General features: G+C 40.8%; 1 protein-coding gene and 1 long non-coding RNA gene across 4 annotated transcripts in view; both read left to right on the top strand.

Moving 5' to 3' along the window:
- The window catches only part of CERT1 (ceramide transporter 1), a 100760-nt gene that overhangs the window by 45716 nt on the left and 35169 nt on the right, over window positions 1–19875 (top strand). For all 3 annotated transcript variants that reach the window (XM_084802721.1, XM_084802719.1, XM_084802720.1), the window contains exons 4-5: window positions 13429–13536; window positions 14599–14737. In XM_084802721.1, coding sequence (XP_084658847.1) covers window positions 13429–13536; window positions 14599–14737 — 247 coding nt within the window. The remainder of the gene's footprint in view (window positions 1–13428; window positions 13537–14598; window positions 14738–19875) is intronic.
- On the top strand, window positions 14751–19437 carry LOC311609554. Its single transcript, XR_014783429.1, has 2 exons — window positions 14751–16641; window positions 16756–19437. It is a non-coding gene; the product is annotated as an uncharacterized lncRNA (long non-coding RNA).

Genomic DNA, 19875 nt, shown 5'->3' with positions numbered 1-19875 from the left:
TCCAGTTCTGTGTGTCTGTCAGGGTTCTCTAAAGGAGTGGAACTGATAAAATGCACAGTAAGTTAGAACAGAGCACAGCAGACCGAAGCGGAAGGTTATATATCAGTAACATATATAATAGTAGCAGACCATCAAAGTACATGAAATAAAAACTAACAAGGGAAGGAAAAATTCAGGGAAGGGAAAACATAAAAAGTGGATTTCCTAGAGTGGCATATAGGCTGTTGCAGTGGTTCTCCCCCACCAGAACAGCCTCCAATCCTGTAGCTGTTCAGTCCGTTAGATGGACGTTTTAGCAATCCCAATCTGGTGCTAGAGCCCTGGAGGACTCTGAATGCTGCTGAGCTTCATTCAGTCTTTGTTCAGAATCTTGAAGAAGTAGGTTCTGACACCAGAGAAGGAACACCTCAGCAACAGCACACATGAACTTACCAGTGGCAGTGTGAACAAACTGGAAAAAAGCAAAAGCTTCCTCCTCTAGTGTCCTTTTATATTGTGGGCTTCCACCAGAAGGTGTGGCCCAGATTTAGGTAGGTGTTTCCAACTGAAACACTCCTCACAGGCAGGCCCAGCTGCTTGGGTTTTAGTTGACTTCAGATAAAGGCATCTTGACAACCAAGATTATTCATTACACTCTGAGCTTTCTGCACGTGGTTGGAAATAGGCTCTCTCAGTGCCCTGATTTGGTTGCCTGCTGCCATTCCCTGTAGAACTTCCTAGTCTCTGAGTAGTTCCCTGTAAGAACTTCTTTGATCATCTGGGTTCCAAGTTGGGACTTCCCTACTTCTTTCAAAGGTAAATAGTCCAAGGATAGCCTAGAACACAAGACCTACTGAGGCAAAGGCCAGCAACTCGAAGGCATCCAGCCTAAGCACGGGATTTCTGACATGGCAGAATTTGGCATGGCTCCCCACACTTTGGACAAGGAAAGTTCAAGATAGCATAATATCAGGCCTGTGGCATAGTTATCACAATTCTTATGCAATGAAATACAACAAAAAAGAGGGAGACAGAAAGAAATGCAAAAATGTACAGTTTTGAAAGAAAAAAAGCACTAGGAAGCTTAGTGTTACAGCTAAGGCACTTGTTTTGAGGCTGTAGCTGTTAAGGAGATTGCCACAAAGGAGAGGCGTTATGCTCTCCATCCGGAACAACGGGAAGGCTGCCCTCTTGGCAAGACCTCCCAGCTAAGCTTCCAGGTTGTGAAAAGAAATCCCAAGAAAGCAATTGCTTCAAGATAAGGAAGCTGGTGCTAATGTTGTCAGAGAAGGTGAATATCTGTTCCACGCTGGCAGCCAGACTTGACAGTATACTGGCTTTGGAAATGCGAAAAACACAAGAAGAATGGAGGGGTTTGTGGGTTCTTCCTTCTTGGTTTCAGAGATGCTGAAGCCAGGCAACAGGTAGCCATACAGAGGCCCTAAGAGGTTACTGCATGGAACTGTGAAAGCAAACATGGCATACTTCAGACATAGGACTTAGAAGAATAAAGCTGGAACTAGCCTGGAAGCCTTCTTCCTGAGTAGTGACGCTCATAGTTTTGGAAGGTGCTGTGCAAGTTACCAAGTGAAAAGACAATAGTCCTACCCATGTAGAAAGCCTGTGAACCATAATAGTTACTGAACCAGCAAAACATCCCCAGTAGTGCAGTAGTGGCAGTATTATCCTGGGGATAACCAAGTCTAATAGGACTTCAGGCCTACTCAGTAGGAAGGAGTTTTGACAGATGCTGTAAAACTAGCCAGCTACTGGAGAGGTCATAGATCCTAGAGGAGATCCTACTATTTTCAAGTTCTGAATACAATATAATTTCTGTTTTCTAAGTACTTAAACATACATACAGAGTGAGTATAGCTCTCACTCCTCTTTTGCCTATGAAGCCAAAAGAGGGCATAGGCTCCCGTGGGTCTGGAATTGCACATGCTTGTTAACCACCATGTTGGGTGTTGGGAATTGAACTCGGGTTTTTCTGAGCAGTCAGTGCTTCTAACTGCTAAGCTAACTCTACAGCCTGAAGTGTGGTCACTTAAATGAGAAATGTCTCCCTATAGGTTTCATGTATTTGAGCACTTGGGTCTCCAGTCAGTGGTGCTATTTGGGAATGTTATAGGACCTTTGCCATCTCTATACAGTAACCGTTATAATCTGAAAAGGGAGTAACAAAAATTTAACTCTTAATAGTATCAAAAGAATTAGCCCAAGTAGTCTTGAACAGTGAAGACTCAAATGAGAGGGTGCTGGAGAGCTGTTTCTGAAGAACACTCACTGATTTTAAGGACTGGAGTAGAACTGCTGGTAGTATTCTCTGAATCACAGTGTCCTTCTTGATATATGTTTACATGTTTAGCATCCCTGAAATCTTTATAACAGTTTCATAAGAATTATAGTTTTGAGAATTATAGATGGCATGAGGTGCTAAATTGGTATATGCCAAAGAAGATAGGATAAAATATTTCTGTATTGTTGTAAAGAGACACCATGACCAAGGCACCTTATAAATGGAAGCATTTAATTCTGAGGGGGGCATTCAGTATTCAGCTAGTGGCCTGTCCACTTGCAGTGGATTGGTCCAGGCACTGCTTGCTTCAGGACGAGAACAGTCAGACCTTAAGATCTAAGGTCCCAAGGTCTCATTTCTTGCTTAGGGGCAGCTTAGAACACTCAGGGTGAGGCCAGGCTCCTCACCTGGAATGTTAGCGTTTGGCTCTTTTAGAATGAAATTGCTGGTATCAGGTTGTAGTGGAGACTCGGGAGCCCGACAACCTCATGATGATACCAAAATGTTACAGCCCTTTGTGCTGTGCTAAGTACAGCAAAGCAAAGAGGAGGAAACCTGAGACCAGCCGGAAGGCAGGTCCAGTGAGATACAGGCTCCGTGAGACACAGGACCTTTGGGTGCTTCAGCAGAGGAAGGCAGCTCCACCATCAGTGCCTTGACTGCCTTAACTGGAATGAGAAAGTGAGTATGCCAGCCACCCTTTATTTATAAACCTTGGGCAGTGGGGAGGGGTTTGTGGGTGACTATGTCTGATTCGCTAGGGCTAAGGATACCAAGATACTTAATCCACGTGCAGTGGTACGGTACCTCATTTACATGCAGTAGCTTGGGGACCTGTCACAAGAAGGAAAACACAGCACTTAATTTTGTTATGGGTTGGGGAAGAACTTCTAGGTACAATTAAAGGTCATTTGCTAGAGGCTGGAATCTCCTTAGCATAGGCTGGGGTATCTCCAGGAATCCCCAGGTGCTTCCTGAACAAGTTTCTTATTTGGAAATGGTCAGTCCTCTAATCTTCCCTGAGGGATATGTGATGCTCCTTACAGGATCTGGGGGGTCCTAAATTAGGGGAAGAGGGAACCTGCTGAGAAAGGGAGTCCATAGTAATAGCCCGAGGTCAGTTGGCTCGCCAGCAGTGCCCCATATGAGGGCTTGCTTACAATTTCAGAAAGTTGGTCTGTGAACCTGGCAGGAAGCATGGCTGAAGGCAGGCAGCATGACACTGAAGCAGTAACTGAGAACTTACATCCTGATCCACAGGCAGCAGGCAGATAGCTTAAGACAGCCTACCATGTATTTAGGAAACCTCAAAGCCCACTACTACTGTCACACCTCCTAATCCTTCCTGAGACAGTTCCACCAACTAGGGACCAATACTCAAATATACGATCCTATGAAGGCCATTCTTTTTTTTTTTTTTTTTTAACTTATTTAATCACTTTATAGCCTGATTGCAGCCCTCTCTCCTTCCTCCCAGTCCCACCCTCACATCCCCCTCCCACCATTGCCCCCTCTCCTCCTTCTCAGAAAAGGGGAGGCCCCCAAGAGGAGCCAACCTACCCTGGCACTTCAGGTCACCACAGTACTAAGAACATCCTCTCCTACTGAGGCCTGACAAGGCAGCCCAGTTAGGGGAAAGGGATCCAGAGGCACACAACAGAGTCAGAGAAAGCCCCTTCTCCATTTGTTAGGGAACCTACATGTTAACCAAAGCTGCACATCTGGTACATATGTGTAGGGGGTCTGGGTCTAGCCTATGCATGCTCTTTGGTTGGGCCCAGGGTAGTTTACTTTGTAGGTCATCTTCTGGTGTCCTCAATCCCTCTGGCTCCCTCAATCCTTCCCCTCAACTCTTCCACAAGACTCCCTGGAGCTTGACCTATTGTTTGGCTGTGGGTCTCTGCGTCTGTTTCCATCAGCTGCTGGATGAAGCCTCTCAGAAGACAGTTATGCTAGGCTCCTGTCTGCAAGCATAGCAGAGTATCATTAGTAGTGACAGGGCTTGGCTCCCAAAGTTGGGTTTCAAGTTGGACCAGTCAATGATTTGCCATTCCCTCAATCTCTGCTCCATCTTAATCCCTACACTTCTTGTAAGCAAGACAGATTTTGGGTCTAAGGTTTTATGGATGAGTTGGGTGTTTCCCTCCATCCACTGGGAGTCCCAACTAGCTATAGGAGGCGGTGACTTCAGGCTCCTTCCACCCTATTGTCTGTATTGCTCAGCATTGGCTAGTTTGCTTTTATTGGCAATACTAAGAACAAACGGAGAGATGTTTACACAAACTTGAGACAGGAAATACTTAGAAGAAACATCACAATGCAATGTCTGGATTGAAACCAGGTAGTGAGGTTGAGAAATCAGCATTTGAATGAACAAAGATAAACTATGCACAATCCACAAGAACATTATGGCAACATCATTTAGCATTAGTCCTCTAAGCTTTGAGCATAAGGCTTGGCTCCAACATTGCACTCTCTTGTTCTCTTTTTCTCCTTAAACTGTGTGTCTTGTGTTTCTTTTCTGTCCTACTTGCTCTTTTTCATTGTAGGTCTGCATAAGAGTGATCATTAATAGCCACCACCTAGGACACAGTTATTACTAGGTTGGCCTGAAATCTCCTCTGTTGATAGTAGTCCAAATTCTTCAGTTTAGCCTCAGACAGACTTTTAGGACAAGGCAAAAAGCAACCACAATCTTGGTTTTTAAATATCACAAGAATGAGCTCTACCCTGGTCACTAATATTGTTTCCCTCCGAAACTGAGCTGGGCCTCCAAAGCCCACATAGCTTGAAGCACTACAGTCTGCCACACTCCTCCTAGGCTGGTCCATTAAGTCCTCCCTACAGCATTCCAAAGTTCCACATTCCACCAACAAGCAGCACAGTCAGAATGCTACTCCCTGGTACCAACTAATGTTTTAATCACTGTTCTGTTCCTGTGTAGAGATACCATAACCAAGGAAACTTATAAAAGAGAGCATTTACTTGAGGGATTGCGTACAGTTTCAGAGGGTTAACCTAGGATCATCATGGTAGAAGCTTTGCAGCAGGCAAGTGTATAATGTATTAATTATTCTGTATATATTAAATTCAGGGAATTAATACAGAAGTTTTCTTCAACTAGCTAGTTCCTCAATGGCTGACACAGAGAGTCTATGATTTCTTATTAAGCTGTAGGCACTATGACAGGCAGGTGCTGAGCTATTCTGACCCTACTACCCTTAAAACCGCATAAAAGGTAATCACCTACCAATCTGATGACTCCCAGTAGCTTCTGCTCCATCAGTCTGCCCTCACGGCACACTCTCCTTGACCTTGTACTCCTAGTCCATTCTGTCCAACCACCGAGCTCCTTCCTCCGCCTTTTCTCTCTCCTCTCCATCCCTATTCTGTCTCCTGCTGAATCTTCTGCCCTTCTCCTTGTGGTCTCCTGATCCCAAGCCAGGGAGCCTAAGCTCCACCTCTCTTCTGCCCAGTCACGGGCTTCAGCATCTTTATTAGCCAATCAGGGATAATTGGGGAACATTCCTCACATCACATGGATACAGATGATTCAACAGGCATAACAGTGCCCAGGACAAGGTAGTGACCAGATCTCAGGGCACTGATATCTGAAACGCAGTGCACTAGACCCTTCTCCAATAGGTAGGCATGGACGCTGGAGTGGTGACTGAGAGCTTACATCCTGATACAGAGGCGAGAGGCAGAGATCTCCAGACTAAGTCTGCCATGTGTGTAGGAAATTTCAAAGCCCACCCCTTGTGACATACCTCCTCCAAAAACCCACATGTCCTAATCCTTCCTAAAACAGTTCCGCTAATTAGGAACCAAGCATTCAAATACATGCGCCTATGGGGGCGTTCTCATTCAAAGCACCACAATTCCCAAATTAATAAAAGAAATTTAACTATTGAAAGAAAAGAAGGGGAAGTAAGGAAGTAGTTGCCTGGAGAGGTGGCTCAGAAGTACTTGCTTCTCTTCCAGACTGTTTAAATTTAGTTCCCAGCACCCACATCTGACAGTTCACAGCTGCCTATAACTCCAGCTTCGGAGGATCTGACACCTTCTGGCCTCCACAGTGGCCTGCACACGCAAGGTGTTAACGCACAAATGCACACTTACACATAAACAAAAAATACTTTAAAAGGTGAAAGAAGATACAAGGACAGCATGTGGTCTATGTTTGCATAATTTGATATTGTTACTATTTCTAGTCTAAAATGGGCTGTATGTCTAATGCAGTTCTTCAAATTCCTAATGCCATTTCTGTGCAGAAATAGAAAATCTATCCAACATATATTTGGAGTCTGGAGATACTCCATATTACCAAAACTATCTTAAAAATAAACTGAAGTAGAAGAATCATGCTTCTTGATTATCAAAACTTACTACAAAGCCATAGTAATCAAAATATTTGGTCCCTTGCTTCATACTATATATTTTTTAAAAAATGATCCCAACATGGATCAGAGATCTAGCTGGTATGTCTGCTAGATCCTAGCAGACCCTAGACTGCATGCGCTTTAAGATAGCTACTAATGTGGCCCAACACCAAATAATAAACTTACTTCAAGTACATTATGAGATTTATTTTGTGGCTTTGTTCTTTTTAACTCATAAATAGGAGCTTTGTAGGTGGCCAACAGTATCGTCTTGCAATGTCGAAAGGTTGAGCATCCATAAAGGAAATACCTAAAATCATGAAAACTTGGGAAAATGTTCACAGCTTTGCTTCTGGCAGTCATTTATTAGATGTGACTCCAAAGTTTTAGGCAGCAAAAGAAAAGATAGACAAGTTCAACATTATGAAAGGTGACATATCTCCTGCATTAAAACACTTTGTATAGCAGAAGATCTTACGGTTGGAAAAATATGTTTTGTTTTTCCAGTAATATCCATATTATACAGAGAACTTCTAAAACCTAGCTACAGCATCAAAAAGTTTAGGAATGGACAGAGGACTTATGGTCATCCTAGTTAGGGTTTCCATTGCTGTGAAGAGGCACCGTGGCCAAGGCAACTCTTAATATGGCTTACACTTCAGAGGTTTAGTCCATTATCATCATAGTGGGAAGCATGGCAGCATCCAGGCAGATATGGGAGTGAAGGAGCCCAGAGTTCTACATCTTGATCCTCAGGCAGCAGAAGATGGTGCACCACCCAGGCAACACTTGAGTATAGACCTCAAAGCCCACGTCCACCATGACACATCTCTTCCCACAAGGCCACACCTAGTAGTGCTACTTCCTATGGGCCAAGCCTTCAGACACACGAGTCTATGAAGGCCATACCTATTCAAACCGCCACAGTGGTTATGTTAAAGAACGGGCTTGAAGGTCAGCGTCTGTGCAGACAAACTTACCATAGTTGGGGTTGACATGGTTGGACAGAGGGAGAAATGGTAAGTTACCATTTAACAGATACAGAATTCCAGTTTCACAAGGTGAAGGTCTAGAGCTTGTACGTACAATAATGTGAATATATAAATGTGTGTATATGTATATATTCATATATATATCATGTGTGTGCGTTTACAAATGTTTACTTTGATTCATATTTTAAAATAGGAAATAAACTCACAAATATATGCTTAAACAAAAAACGTATGTAGTACTGATATATAATATTTAAAATAATGGGTAGTAAACGAAAAGGGGCTAACGTTCTATGTAATTGTGCATCTGCTATTATACATAATTATATAAGACCCTCTAAGTACCATGCTAAAGATCCTATAGGCAATAGTGAGGTCAACAATATTTAAACAAGAAGTGAAAGAAATAGAAATTCTAGAGGACAAAACCAAAGTAGTTAAAAGGCTGTGTCATTGTTCTCAGTTGTCCCCAGTCCACTGGGTTGTTTTTTCTATCTTTGTAGAAATTGTGGATCGACAAGACACTCTGAGTGGACAAAAAATGTTGGTCTCTAACAGCTTTTGTTTCCTTTGTTGTCTGATAGAAGCAAGTTGTGATAGTTATGTAGGAAGCAGCAGCCGCAGCAGCAGATGCCCGCTTAATTAGTCACCCCTTGCAGGCCTTGCATATTGGGACTCTCAGACCCCCTAGTGCTACAGTCCCCATTCAGGCCCTGGGTATCCGGGTCCAGGGTCCTAACAGCAGCCTGTGTTACACACTTAGCTGAGGTCTGAGGGTCAGGGCCTGTAGGCGCTCTTCTCTCTCATTACAGTCTTATCAGTTCTTGTCTTTGCCTTACCCTTTTCCTCTCTGTCTTTTCCTCTTTGCCCTCCCCCTTTCATTTCCTGTGTTTTTCCTGCTCCAGCATGCCTTCAGCTGTTCAGCTGAGCCATGGTCAGTCTGCCAGGACTTTCCAATACCTGCTTTTGCCTGGCATCTGGAGGACAGCACCAGGATACCTGGAGGACATGTTAGGGATAGGCACACGAATCTGGAATTGAACTGCAGCTCTTTTTCTTATTAGTAATGTGGCTCTGAACAGTGTACATAGAATCGTCTATAAGTGAGTATAACAATATATTGCTGCTCTCCCATGCAAAGGAGTTAAGAGATAGTAATGCATACGCAACACTCAACATACAAAGGAACCCTAACTCTTTGCCTTTTCTGTTGCTCTTAGTATGATTTTCAGTGTAGCTTTCTGGAATAAATGTGTTAAGACATAACTTTTTAAAAATATTTTTAAATTTTTAAAATTATGGTGGGTGGAATATGGCATGCTAGTACAGGTACCACTGGAAGCCGGAATAGGGCATCTGGTCCCTGCACTGGAGTTAGGATGTCGCTGACTGCTGAGCATCTGTCTAGCCACTCGTGCCCATTGCGCTCTTCACATATAGCAGCTGCTCCTCACACGTAAGCTTTGCTTTCATACAGTAGTATGGGTAGCAGACTGATTATGTTGCAAGCTTTGCTTTCATACAGTAGTATGGGTAGCAGACTGATTATGTTGCAATTCAGTTGCTTGGGCTTTAGAATTTCAATTTCAGAAAAAGCCCTATATTTCAATGTTAATCTTTTTGTATTTTCCCTTTTCCCATAATTAAAATAATTACTAGTTAATTTTTGATACCATATTGAAGATAATTTTCTTCATTTTCTTTTCCTCGTATCTCATTTTCCTCAGTTTCTTTGCTGTGTTGCTTACTAGTGATTGTTAGTAGGGAAAAAAATTAATTTAAAAAATGCTTTAAAATTTTAAATCCAATATTTAGTTTATTTATATGCCACTTTTAGGGTTTAGATGGGCTAATGATGTAAACTAATATTTACATATAGTTCAACTATCTACCTAGTAACTTTAAGATAGTTGTTAAGTAAGTTTGTAGATATTCTACTATTTTAAGCTCATAGCTTTGAACTATATGATTTGTTATAATATCCTGAAGCATAAAAAGCCCGAGCACTTAGGCTAAAGGAATTAGTCTAAAGGTTACTGTTGTGCTTTGACCAGCAGTAACCCCTGTCAGCTTGCCAGGTGGTGTGCTAATGCCTCCCTCTACTGGACTCAAGAGTGTGTTTGGTTTTCTTTGGTTTGGAGGTTTTAGGGGTTTGTCTTGTTATGTCACTTTTCTGTTTGCTTTTTGTAAGGAACAAATTTGTTGATATAATACAGGTGTGACCTCATTACTATGCTGTTTAGAGGTAAGACTTCTTTTGTATATGGTAATTTTAATATTTATCCTTAGCCAGATGATGTTTTACATCGGTGTAAAGCAGGTTCAGGAATATTCCTTTAAACTCTGGCAAACTTAAGAAAGAAGAGGTTTTTGTTGCAGAACAGTAAAAGGGTTTCATTTTGTTTTTGGTTTTAGTTTTTTGTTTTGTTTTGACTTTTTAGTGATTCTTTGTGAATTTCACATCATGTACCTAAATTCCAGCCATCCCCCAGTTCCTCGCTGTCTTCCCTCTGCCCTTGCAACTTCTCCTGAAAGGGGGAGGGGAGGTCCTTAAAGCAAATGTTTTGAAAAGGAAAGGCATTTCTGTGGTAACTGAATTCTGGGTTAGTAGTCTTGGGTAGACTTGGTGTTTTCAAAATATTCATAGTAGGTGGTTCAAGAGTGTGAGTTCAGATTCTTTCATGTGGGAGAATAAGTGAGAAAAAGAGAAGGACCAGCATTCCTTTCAAGGGTTACCCCTAAACCACACCAGTGACTGCTTGTGACTACAGTTCCTCCCCATTTCCAGCTACCTCTATCTCTACCACACTCTGCCTTCAAAAACAGATATTTCAAACTCAAATTAACACTATTGCTTCATTATATTTAAAATAATTACTGTTCATGTAGATTTTTTACTAGTCTTTCTCATGAAGGGCTTGTTTTTTTATTTTTTATTTTTTTATTGACACCTTTGGTAGATTTAACTTGAAAGAAATAACAAAACTAATTTAGAGCATTATGCACTTGTGTTGAAGTAGCAGTCTAGCTATCCCTTTACTGTGTGGTTGCTCTTGATATTTTGTCCCATAGCTCTCATGTTTTGTTAAAACTATTGCAGTTACAGATCTAGAGCAGTGGGTCTTCTTCATTATTTCCATTGAGTATCAGTGAAATTGGGATTTCTTGGTTTCCTGGATTTTCTTTTTTCTTGGACTAATTTCTATAATTTATCAGGGAATTTTTAAAGGGAAACTATTAAAGATAAAACAGATATTCTAATCATAATGAGCATTTATTTATTATTCATGGCTTAGCATATATTACACCAATATTGTAATAGAATCTTTTATCATATCCTTGTAGTAAGATGATGTTACCTGTTTTAAGATAATGGAACTTGGAGAAAGAGAGGCTATAAAAAGCTGTCCTATAAGAAACATTTAGTAAAGCTTCTCCTGTTTTGATGTGTTCCAAGGCTTTCGAAAGCATCACTAACATTGACCTGCTCTCTACCAGACTTCTGGTGTGAGCAAGTAAATTGGAAGGGCAGATGCATTTGCATTTCAAGGCCAAGTTGTTGAATTTTGAACATTTTTAAAAGAAAATGTCTACAATTTGTTTTCAGTATCTTAAAAATTGGACTATAGATTGTAGAGAGCTTTGTCTACTTAATGTCTCTCCTATAGATATCTGAGATACTTAGTTTCTGAAAGTACTTATTTTTATTTTTTGGCATTTTTCTAATTGTTGTCCTTGGCAAGTACCAAGCCCACACTATTAAAATGTAGAAATACTAAACTTACAAGTTAGCATTCTTGCTGGCCGTGGTGGCGCAGGCTTTTAATCCCAGCACTCGGGAGACAGAGGCAGGCAGATCACTGTGAGTTTGAGAGTCTACAAAGGGATCCAGGACAGCCAAGGCTACACAGAGAAAACCCTGACTTGAAAAACAAACAAACAAACAAACAAACAAACAAAAAAAACCAAGTTAGCATTCTTACAAAAAGAGAAGAAGAAAACTTAAGCCACTTTCAGTGACAGTGCCTCACAAAGCACCTTTGCTGTAAGGCTTCCAGTGGATCTCATTAGAAGATGAGTCTTCCCCGTGAGCTGTATGATTGCCGTCATTGCAGTTCTCTTTGGGTGTGATTCTGTGATACTGAAATCAGCTCACAGACTTAGGAGTATAATTATATTTTCAAATTACACTGGTCTTAATTTATTCACAGCTTGTATTTTGATAGATCCCCTGAATTTTTCTTCTGCTTTTTTTATAGTCGTTACTTACACTCTGTACCGTGGCATCCCCGCTCATCATACTTCTGCGCTGTGCATGCACCTGTGTTTGTGTTCATGTTGTTGTTGTTTTATAGCAAGACCTTGTCTCAATGGAAAGGAAGAGAAGGGAAGAAGGTAGAGGAGAAAGGGAGGGACCGGGAGTTCAGTGACTACGCTTAAAGTGATATGTAATATAGCTTTTGCTCCTTTGCTTTCAGCGTTAGTGTTTGAAAATCCTGTATGATTTCCCTCCATTCAAATAAAGTACAGTTATTAAATATAAGTACTTCTTTAAAACCATAATAGGTACAATATGATATTCCATCAAATGATAAAGTACAGATGCCTGGATATTTTTCAACAAAAGCATTTGAGTTACTGTAATTTATATTATTATTTACTTATTCTAAATGTATAGGTATGAGTGTTTTACCTGCATATAAGTATGTGCATCATATGTGTGCCTAGTAACCATGGAAATCAGAAGAGGGTACTGGATCCCCTCAGCCACCGTGTGTGTGCTGAAAATTGAGCCCTGGGTCCTCTGCAAACGCAACAAGCGCTCTTAACCACTGAGCCGTCTCTCCAGATGTGATTCTCTGTAATCAGAGCCAAAATCTTTGCTTTCAGGGACTTGGAAATTTTTCAAAGAGCTGATTGCTTTGACAGTATTACTAGTATTTGGTTAAGAATAGAATGTAAAATGGTTGTTATAAAAGGTATCGAGCTTGTTAAAATGAAAAAATTGTATTGTGACAGTGCTTGGTCTATACACAAACACCCAGGCATCCCAGTTACCCTCCATGACATAATGGACAAGTAAAGTTGAACTCTTCTTTGTGTCATGAGCTGTCAAGGTAACTAAAAAATGGAACATATATCTGCTTTCAGAAAGATCTAAGTCAAGTAGCAATTTTAAGTATAAGCTATTAGAATATGATGCTAAACCTATAATTATAATGTAATAAGAGTGGTTGCAAATGCAGAGACAAGGAGAGATGAGATAGCTTAGCCGTAAAGAGCACATACTGCCCTTCCAGAGGACCTGAGTTCAGTTTCCAGCACTCAACACAACTGCAGGAGACTGGGAGCCTCTGGCCTTTGTGGGTACCTGTGCTCACATGCACATACCTAGACAAGAGTGCATGCATGAGCACACACAGGGACACACACACTTACTTAAAAATCATTTTTTTAAAAAAAAATTCCACTGGAGTGTGGAATTTGTGCCTCTAAAGAACAAACATGCATTAGCACTGTTCCTCAAGCAGCTCCACAACATTTTCATCTTCACTGAAAACCTTCCCCAGCTTCCACTGACCACTGTTGTCTTTCTTCCTGAATTTGGCCATTTGGCCCTATTATTAAATAACTTGTTTAGTTAGCCTGCTAGTGCAACATGTAGCATTCTAAATTAAAATGTCAGTGGAGATGTGAAAAGCATTGTTTGCCTCTGTGGATTAACTGTTTCTTACGTAAATTCTAATTGGTATTTACCCTTTTTTTTTTTTTAAAGACTGAATCAGGATATGGATCTGAGTCCAGCTTGCGTAGACATGGCTCAATGGTGTCACTGGTGTCTGGAGCAAGTGGCTATTCTGCTACTTCCACGTCTTCATTCAAGGTTTGTGATTATAAGGCTTTAAAGCAATGACATGTGAATTTAGTATTGGCTATTGTGAGCACAAGTTAAGTTTTTTATGTGTGTGTGTGTGTGTGTGTGTGTGTGTGTGTGTGTGTGTGTGTGTGACAAATGACATATGGGAACTCAGAGGACAATTAGTAGGAATCAGTTCTCTCCCTTTATCATGTGAGTCCCAGAGTTAAACCAAGTTGTCAGGCTTGACAATGGGTGTCTTTATCTCTGACCAGCTGATCAGCCATGATAGGTTTTTAAAAAGAACTTTTCCACGATGTAATTTATTTGAAGTTGTTATAAAATACGTTTTTAAGGGATGAAATCATGGTACACACAAATATCAAATGAACACATGTTAGATTTCTTTTCGTTCGTTAATGAGGTAAGATACAATTTTACAGGTTGATTCAAAGGAGACTCTGGAGAATATTAAAATGATTTGCTGATATAAAACTGACCAACATCTGAGATTAATAGTCAGTGCCTTGAGGACTGCAGCGCAGTGGCACAGCACTTGCCTACCTTGCAAAATTCCTGGAGTTAATCACCCACACTGCAAAAATAATCAACGCCTCTGCTCAGAGTTCATTTGCATCTCTTGAGATAAAAATCACATAGCACCAGTTGATTTTACCATTAAAAGACTTGTAAAACAACTTATATGCGATGAAAGGAAGGACGTGTGCAGTCTGATTCATCTTTCCCCTCAGGCTTCCCTTCGCTGTACTCATCAGTTCTTCTAAATGACACCCAGTAAGGATGCATTTGCCCATTTCCAAGTCTGCTTGTCTCTTCAGTGTTCAGCAGGAAAACGTTACATATGCTAGCAAATTATCGGGCGATGTTGCTTTCCTGTTATCTATAGTTTGTCCAGTTCAAAGTCCTCTTTAGGCCTGCTTCTAGGAATATTACCTTGAACTTCACATCTCTAATTATGCCATTCCCTTGATGATAGGATGCCAGCCTAAAAAGTGACTAAATACCATAGGGCCAATAGTCTAAATTTGTTATACTTGACTCACACACCCTCTCCTTTGTGTTTTGCAGAAAGGCCACAGTTTACGTGAGAAGTTGGCTGAAATGGAAACCTTTAGAGATATCCTGTGTAGGCAGGTTGACACTCTGCAGAAGTTCTTTGATGTCTGTGCTGATGCCGTCTCCAAGGATGAACTTCAAAGAGATAAAGGTTAATTAAGCTATTACCACTATTTTTACTTGGACAATGAATGGGTTTAAAGCCTCTAGATCTTTAGGGATAATGTCTTTAGTAATAATGATAATTGTAGTCACTTTTGTCACAAACTACTAGAAAAACAGATTTCAGTGTCCATGTGACTTAAGTGCTTTAGTAACATACTGATTCATTTCTGATTATCCATAGCAGAAGCCACTGAAGATTTTGCCCCTTGATGGGTTTTAGAAGGGGCAGGCATGATACTGGATCCTTCTGATGCCAGATCACTCCTTTGATTAGTCTCTCTTACATCGTTCTCTCCTTGTTTCTTAGTCTTGTTTTTTCTGAATTTAGCTCCTTTGCTCTCTCTTCCTTTCTCCCTCCCTCTCTGTGCCTTTTCCTCATAGGGAAAAAAAAATTTTAATTAAGTTAAGTTAATGAGTTTTTATTTTAAAGAAAAAATATGTAGTCTTCAATTAGCTTTTATTTTTCCTTTTGATTTTCTGAGTCAGGGTTTCTATGTATAGCTAGTCCTGGCTATCCTGGAATTCACTCTATAGCCCAGGTTGGCCTCAAACTCAGAGATCCACCTGCCTTTGCCTCCTGAGTGCTGGGATTAAAGTGGTGCACCACCACTACCTGGCTCAATTGGCTTTTAATTTGAGGCTTAAGAGTTCTTTCTCCTTTGTTATTACTGAAGAGGGTGCTGGTGAAAATGTACTCTCCAGCAGTATTAGCAGCCAGCACTGAGCTCACCCTGGTGTAAGTGCATTGCTGCTCATGGCTCAAGCTCCTGCCCTGAAGAAATGTGTTTGACTTCAAGTTCCTATTGTCTTCTTTGTGTTTTGTTTCCTTTTGTATTAAATTTTTTATAATTTCATTTTCTCCTTTGTTCCTCTTTTAGTTATAACTTGTTACTTTGATAGCTATTTTAGGGTTTATGGCTTGTGCATATAATTTACCATAAGTCTATTTTCAAAGTAATACTATAGTAGCCCTTCATGTATAGTATGCAAAGCTTCCAGGAGTGTATTTCCTTTTTGCTCCACTGAGGCAAGACTTTTCTGAATTTTCTTGCCAGCTCTCTATAAACTATGAGGTTTTCCATTCTGCACTGTGGGAATAAATAACTTACATTCCTACATAAGATCCTGGTACTGCTCCCTGGAATCTTTTCAGAAGGTTTTCCCCTGATACCAGTAATACTCTCATTTGCAGGTGGTATCATTTCTCCGCTAAGTACTCAATACACCTGCTGGTCTCTTCTGGCTTCTCCTAGACTTGGCTCCTGAAAACCTTTGTCTCTGTTGTCTCAGCTGCATCTCATGTCAGACACGCACAGACAGCTGAAGTAGTCAGAGAGCTCATATTGTTCCTTTCCAGCTCCTGGGGATCACTCTTTATTGTTACCAAATAACCAGTGTTTTTGTTTCGTGGATTCTGTCCACTTCCTAGAAGTTGTAATGAAGAATTAATTTAATCCCTGTTGTTCACCTAACCAGGAACAGAAATATTGTCCATCAACTACAGTCCCAGCCCATCTTTATACTTTAAATAGCTCAATGAGGGACTTGTCTCAAAAGATACGACAGTGATTGAGGAAGATATGACATTGACCTCTGACCTCCTCAAGCATACCAGCTCGGTAGTCGAGTACTGGCTTAGCATGAATGAGGCATTAGGCTCAATCCATATGACTGAAAAAATGGGGGTGGGAGTAGGGTGTTGATAACAACTTCAAGGCTGTTTAATTTAGGTAAAACTAAATACTTTTGGAAGAGTATGGCTTTCTGTTACTGTGCAACATAAATAACAGGACTGAATTTGTCCTCTACAATAAATCTTTAAAAGTGGACAAAATCTGTGAGACAGGACACTACTTATTCAGATAACAGTAGAAGGCAGTACACACCCAGGCTGTATGCATTCACACAGACAACAGTAGATAACAGTAGAAGGCAGTACACACCCAGGCTGTATGCATTCACACAGACAACAGTAGATAACAGTAGAAGGCAGTACACACCCAGGCTGTATGCATTCACACAGACTCACAGGTACCCTGAAGAGCTCCTTCAAGTGCCCAGAAGATCTTATTTTGAAAGAGGCAAGTGGTTACTCTTTCAACAAAAAGTTGAAAATCCCAATATCGTGCTAGTGGTGATTAGATGAGGTGTATTAAACCTAAGCAACATTAGAATTTAATCTGAAAATTACATTTCCCATAAGTAATTTGAAAGGTCACTATTTAAGCAAAAATACAAGTTGAGATTAATCTTTTTTTAAAAAAAATTACTTCCAGATAATTGTAATGTTATTTAGAATGGTAAAAAAAACTTATAGATGGAAAAAAAGAAAGCCTGAAGTAAATCACTCTAGAATTCTGAGTGTCAGTGAATGAGCCTCTGGATCAAACAAACAAACAAACAAAAAAACAGAAGAAACTCATTTTAAGGGAATGTCATCATGATTAATTCTTACATTGTTTTATAGAAAGAAGCCTTTTAGGTATTTGGAATTAATTATCTGTTATACTTTTGTAATAGACTTACAATGTGTATATGTGTCCACTGTGCTGAAAGTATTTAAGCCATTTTGGCTTTTTATTTTCTCACAGTTGTGAAAACAGAGTTGGCAGTGTTGACTTCTCCCGAGGGTGATGAGTTAAAGTCCTGGTCCAGGACTGGCACACAAGCATTGTCTTGTTTCATCATCTCTGCACATGCGTCTCCAGATAGCTTCTTATGGCAACAAAGTCAGATTAGGCTCACCCTGATGACCTCATATTGCCCCATACAGTCACATTCTGAGGGACAGGCTACTCAGACTCCAAAATAGAAATACAAGTAGTTGGAGAGAAAAATTTAACTCAGTGGTATCTTTGAAACATTTGGGTACTGAAAAATTGTTCACTGTTTATTTGAATCATATAGGAGACCTTAAGAAAAATAATTTATCATGCTGTCATGAACCCACTATATCAGAAAAAAAATGGACACATTTCTGTCTTTCCAGGACACCATCATTTAAATTCAGAAGCCATATTACTTCTGAGTCATCTGATTTCATTGATAACTGGCTATCAGCGCTTAGAGATGGTGGGAGCTGGAAGAATGGAGCCAGTAGACAAGGCCGACTACAGTCTCATGCAATAGCCAACTTTATTCAGAGCATCAGACAGTTTTTACTCCGAGGGCTAAGGGAGGTCACCTGGCCAGGCATGGTGGTGCACGCCTGTAATCCTAGCACTCGGGGAGGCAGAGACAAGTGGATCTCTGTGAGTTCGAGGCCAGCCTGGTCTACAAAGTGAGTCCAGGACAACAAAGGCTACACAGAGAAACCCTATCTTGAAAAAAAAAAAACATTATTGCAACAGTGTTCCACATTAATAGATTTCTTAATAAATGAGGAGGTTAAAGATTAATAAAATCTTAGAACATTTGATCTTGACACAAAAGAAGACTTAGAAGAATAGAAATGAAAAAAAAGCCAGATAATGATATCATTCAGCTGCATAGAAACCAATACACAGTGTTACACAAAGTAGCAGCTTGTGATTTGAAAATGTGAGTAGCAAAAATATTATGTGTAAATAAAGGTATTTTTCATCCTGATTCTTACTGATGGTCAAGAAAGATTAAAGCAGACTCTTCCTGTGAGATACACTTTTCTTTAGAGCCAAAGGGGCTCCTGCAATAAAGAAACACAATTTGTAAGATAATAATAGTTTGAAAGAGGATTCCTTCTATAGAAAATTCCTCAAAAGATAATGCAGTATGTCTTATTAAGTTTCGGTCTTATTTCTGTGAAGGAGCAACATGTCCAGGCCAATTTTTTTTTGTGTGTGTGGGGCCATGTTGAGACAGGGTTCCTCTATGTAGTCCTGGCTGCCCTGGAACTCGCTTTGTAGACCAGGCTGGTCTCAAACTCACAGCGATCTGCCTGCCTCTGCCTCCCTAGTGCTGGGATGCACCACCACACCCAGCCAGGCCATCTCTTCCAAAGGAGAGCCTTTCTCTGGGACTGGCTTACAGCTGAGAGGTTTAGCCCGCCCCCATTGCAGGCAGCGTGGCAGCACATGGTAGACATGGGGCTCGAGGAGCCAGGACTTCTGCATCTTGAGCCTCAGGCAGCAGAAGGAGGCTGTGTGCCATACTGGGCGTAGGTGACCTTAAAGCTTGTCCCTACAGTGACACACTTCCTCCAAGAAGGCCACACCTCCGAACATGCTGTTTCTATTCAAACTACCACACAGCTAGTTTGTTACCTGGGCAGGGGAGATGGCCCTCAGTTGGTCAAGTGCTTGCTTAAGGCATGAGGACCGACCTGAGTTGGAGCTCAAGATTCATGTAAAAGCCAAGCCAGGCAGAATCAGGTATAGGCCAGTGGGTGTGTGGGTGTGCACGCACGCAGGTGCCTGTGTACGCATGCAGGTACATGTGTATCCCTAATCCATAGCTGGCAGAAACAGAGGGATCCCTTGAGTTCTTTGGCCAGCAAATCTGGTTAATCAATGAGTGCTGAGTTCAGTGCGAGAACCTGTCTGAAAAGATAAGGTAGAAAGCAGTAGTAGAAGTTATCTGACATCCACCTGTGGCCTCCATACACACATGCACATGTGCACACACATACACACATACATACAGAAGTGTGTGTATGTGTGCTCATATACATATAGTCACAGACACAGACACACACACACACAAAACCACTTGATATCAGAAGTGTTTGGGGCTTGTTTCAAGTTGTGAAATAAATGCATAAATATAGTGAGAAATCTTTGGGAGAGAACCTAGACTGGACAGAAAATCCATTTATACAGTAACATATACTTTACACAAATACTATGGAGATAATTTTATTTAATGATTTTTGGATATATAAGGTCAGAACTTTGCGTTTGTTTGTTTGTGTTTCTTGAGACATGGTTTCTCTGTGTAGCCTTCGCTGTCCTGGACTCTTTTTGTAGACCAGGCTGACCTTGAACTCACAGAGATCTGCCTGTCTCTGCCTCCTTGAGTGCTGGGATTACAGGTGTGCACCACCACTCCTGACAGGAACTTTCAACTTATTGATCTTGTTAGCACTCACAAAGTTTGGGATTTCGGGTTCAATATAAAGGATGTAAAAGAAAGAGCAGGAAGATTATT

Source organism: Acomys minous (assembly GCF_964271855.1).
Source record: "Acomys minous genome assembly, chromosome: 11".
Lineage (NCBI taxonomy): Eukaryota > Metazoa > Chordata > Mammalia > Rodentia > Muridae > Acomys > Acomys minous.
The sequence above is the reverse complement of the archived record's forward strand: the minus strand, read 5'-3'. Positions and strand labels throughout refer to the sequence as shown.